The 2673-nt window shown below is 39.9% G+C and overlaps 1 protein-coding gene across 1 annotated transcript; it reads left to right on the forward strand.

Moving 5' to 3' along the window:
* Positions 1-973: 973 nt before the first annotated feature.
* On the forward strand, positions 974-1900 carry LOC113195140 (olfactory receptor 5B3-like). The gene has a single exon (XM_026406556.2). It carries the CDS (start codon positions 977-979, stop codon positions 1898-1900), a length of 924 nt encoding a protein of 307 aa, XP_026262341.2. The 5' UTR covers positions 974-976.
* The last annotated feature ends 773 nt before the right edge of the window (positions 1901-2673 follow it).

Consider the following 2673-nt stretch of genomic DNA (forward strand, 5'->3'; position numbering starts at 1 on the left):
TAGAGATGTCGTATTTGTCAAGAATTAAACTCTTCAACAAAATTAGAATTTATGATTTTAGCCACATCATAGCCAACATGAATAGATGTGCAGGTGACATTAAGCATGCAAGTGTGTGTGGCGGGGTTAATGTGCAATTCAGATTGTTGGTTCATTCAGAACCATTTTGTGATTGAAACAATTTTCATTCACTGAAGAATTTTTATTCAATGTTATGGATTTTTATTTACTTGTTTGTGTACCATCCAGTGAGAGTCAAATATGGAGAAGAAGATGAATCTGTCAACTAATCTATCACTTAATTCCCCGAGGAAACCTCAAACACTGAGGTTAAACCAAGCAGACCAGGGGTATTGCAAATTGAGTCAATTCCATTGGATTTAAATCCAGTGTAGATCATTATACATAGAAACCACTCATTATGGGTTACAGGCTGGTCTGGGTCCAGAGCAGAGATGAGCAAATATTCTTGTGTGAATATATTCTTATTCACACAATATTCTTGTGTGAATAAGAAATTTCTCAACCTTGTATGCTTCATAGTTTACATGAGTGTAACAAGTAACCAAACTCAAAATCCTGGTGATAGAAGATCATGAATACACGTACAATGTACCTAAAGCAGTTCTTGGCAGGTGATTAACAAAAATCAGGAGAAGAGCACAGGCAGACAGACACATCCAGACAAGTCCTTTTGGTCAAGTATTAAATTGTGGATGGATCAGTATAAAAATAGTAAAATAGGGTAAACTATTCATTATGATTCCTGAGATTCCAAAGTGGATAACCCTGTCTATCACTGACACACCAAATTTGGTTACAAGTCCACGCATTTTCTGGAGAATCTTGAAGTACGTGTTATTGCTACAAAGGAAGAATATATATTATAGTTTCTGATATAATTTCATTTCTTTAACATTTGATTCCCTTTTTTTCTTAAGGCTGTAAAACAACTAGAGATTCTCCTATAACATTGATGGAGAACAGGACAGAAGTGACCCACTTCATCCTGCTGGGACTGACCAAGGACCCAGGTCTGCAGCTTCCCCTCTTTGTGACCTTCCTCCTCATCTACACCATCACTCTGGCTGGGAACCTGGGAATGATCCTGCTGATTGTGTTGGACTCCCGTCTCCACACTCCCATGTACTTTTTCCTGGGCAACCTGTCTCTGGTGGACTTGTGCTACTCTTCAGCTGTCACTCCCACGGTCATGGCTGGTCTTCTTCCTGGAGACGAGGTCATCTCCTATGGTGCTTGTGCTGCTCAGATGTTCTTTTTTGTAGCCTTTGCTACTGTGGAAAATTTCCTGCTGTCCTCAATGGCCTATGATCGCTATGCAGCAGTGTGCAAGCCCCTGCACTACACCACCACCATGACAACTAGTGTGTGTATTGGGCTGATTGTAGGCTGCTATGTCTGTGGCTTTTTGACTGCCATAGTCTGCACGGGGAACACATTCATTCTCTCTTTCTGCAAAACCAATGTGGTCCATCATTTTTTCTGCGATATTCCAGCAGTTATGGCTGTATCTTGCTCTAATAGACAGGTCAATGAGTTGATTCTTATTTATGTAGCCAGCTTCAATATTTTTGTTGCTCTCCTTGTTATCTTAATATCCTATGTATTGATTTTTATCACCATCCTGAAGATGCGCTCAGGTGCAGGACACCGGAAGGCTATGTCCACCTGTGCCTCCCACTTCACTGCCATTTCTATTTTCTATGGTACGATGATCTTCATGTATTTACAGCCCAGATCCAGCCATTCACTGGATACTGCCAAAATCACATCTGTATTCTACACTCTGATCATTCCAATGTTGAACCCTATGGTCTACAGCCTACGGAACAAAGAGGTAAAGAAGGCTTTCACAAAGATTGTCTTGGAGGGCAAATAGCCTTCAGGAGTGTGATATTGCTTTTTAAATGATCACATTCCCGTCAAGCCTTCTCCATATATTGAATTACATTTTGGTAGACATAATGAAGTTTCTGAAGTGATACCCTTGGCTTCAGGAGACTGTAATTTATAAAAAAAAAAATAGAAAGAGACATTATATTCAGAATCTGATACCTGAATAAAAATATGTCTGATAGCTTGTGGTCTGCTTGTCTGAAGTCTTATTATATATGGATAATTGTGTCATGACCCTTGCAAGTTTTTACCCCATGTCCATACTAATATATCTGGAAGTGCATCTAGATATCCATGATTAGAAGATGTATCCACATGCACATGAATGTGGTAAATTTGTCAAAATTAAGTGTAATATGGTTATTGGTGGTGGCTCATTTATTTGTTAATTTTTTTCAATTAAAGGCTATCTGGATAGCCAGTAAAACATTTCCCTGTGTGTTTCTGTGAATATGTTTCAAAAGAGAGTCCTATTTCAGGCAGTATACTTAGTAGAGAGGAGCATAGATCTCTCATTTACTGAGTAGACATCATCCAATCCATTGAAGGCTCACCTGAACAGAACCAATAGCTGAAGGGCAAACTTTCTCTCTCTCTCTCTTTCTGTTTTCTTCGTTTGGGACTCACATTCTCTTGCTCTTGATATCAGAGCCCCTTGCTCTCAGACCTCTGGTCTCCATAGTTACACTAGTTGTGCCCCATCCCTCTCTCTGGTTCTCACCATGCAGATCACAGGGCACGGCCTGTCGTGGTGTC

Source organism: Urocitellus parryii, chromosome 4, assembly GCF_045843805.1.
Source record: "Urocitellus parryii isolate mUroPar1 chromosome 4, mUroPar1.hap1, whole genome shotgun sequence".
Taxonomy (NCBI): Eukaryota; Metazoa; Chordata; class Mammalia; order Rodentia; family Sciuridae; genus Urocitellus; species Urocitellus parryii.

Excerpts from the sequence above, each read along its gene's own strand:
- LOC113195140 (XM_026406556.2), top strand. The coding sequence starts at position 977 with ATGGAGAACAGGACAGAAGTGACCCACTTCATCCTGCTGGGACTGACC.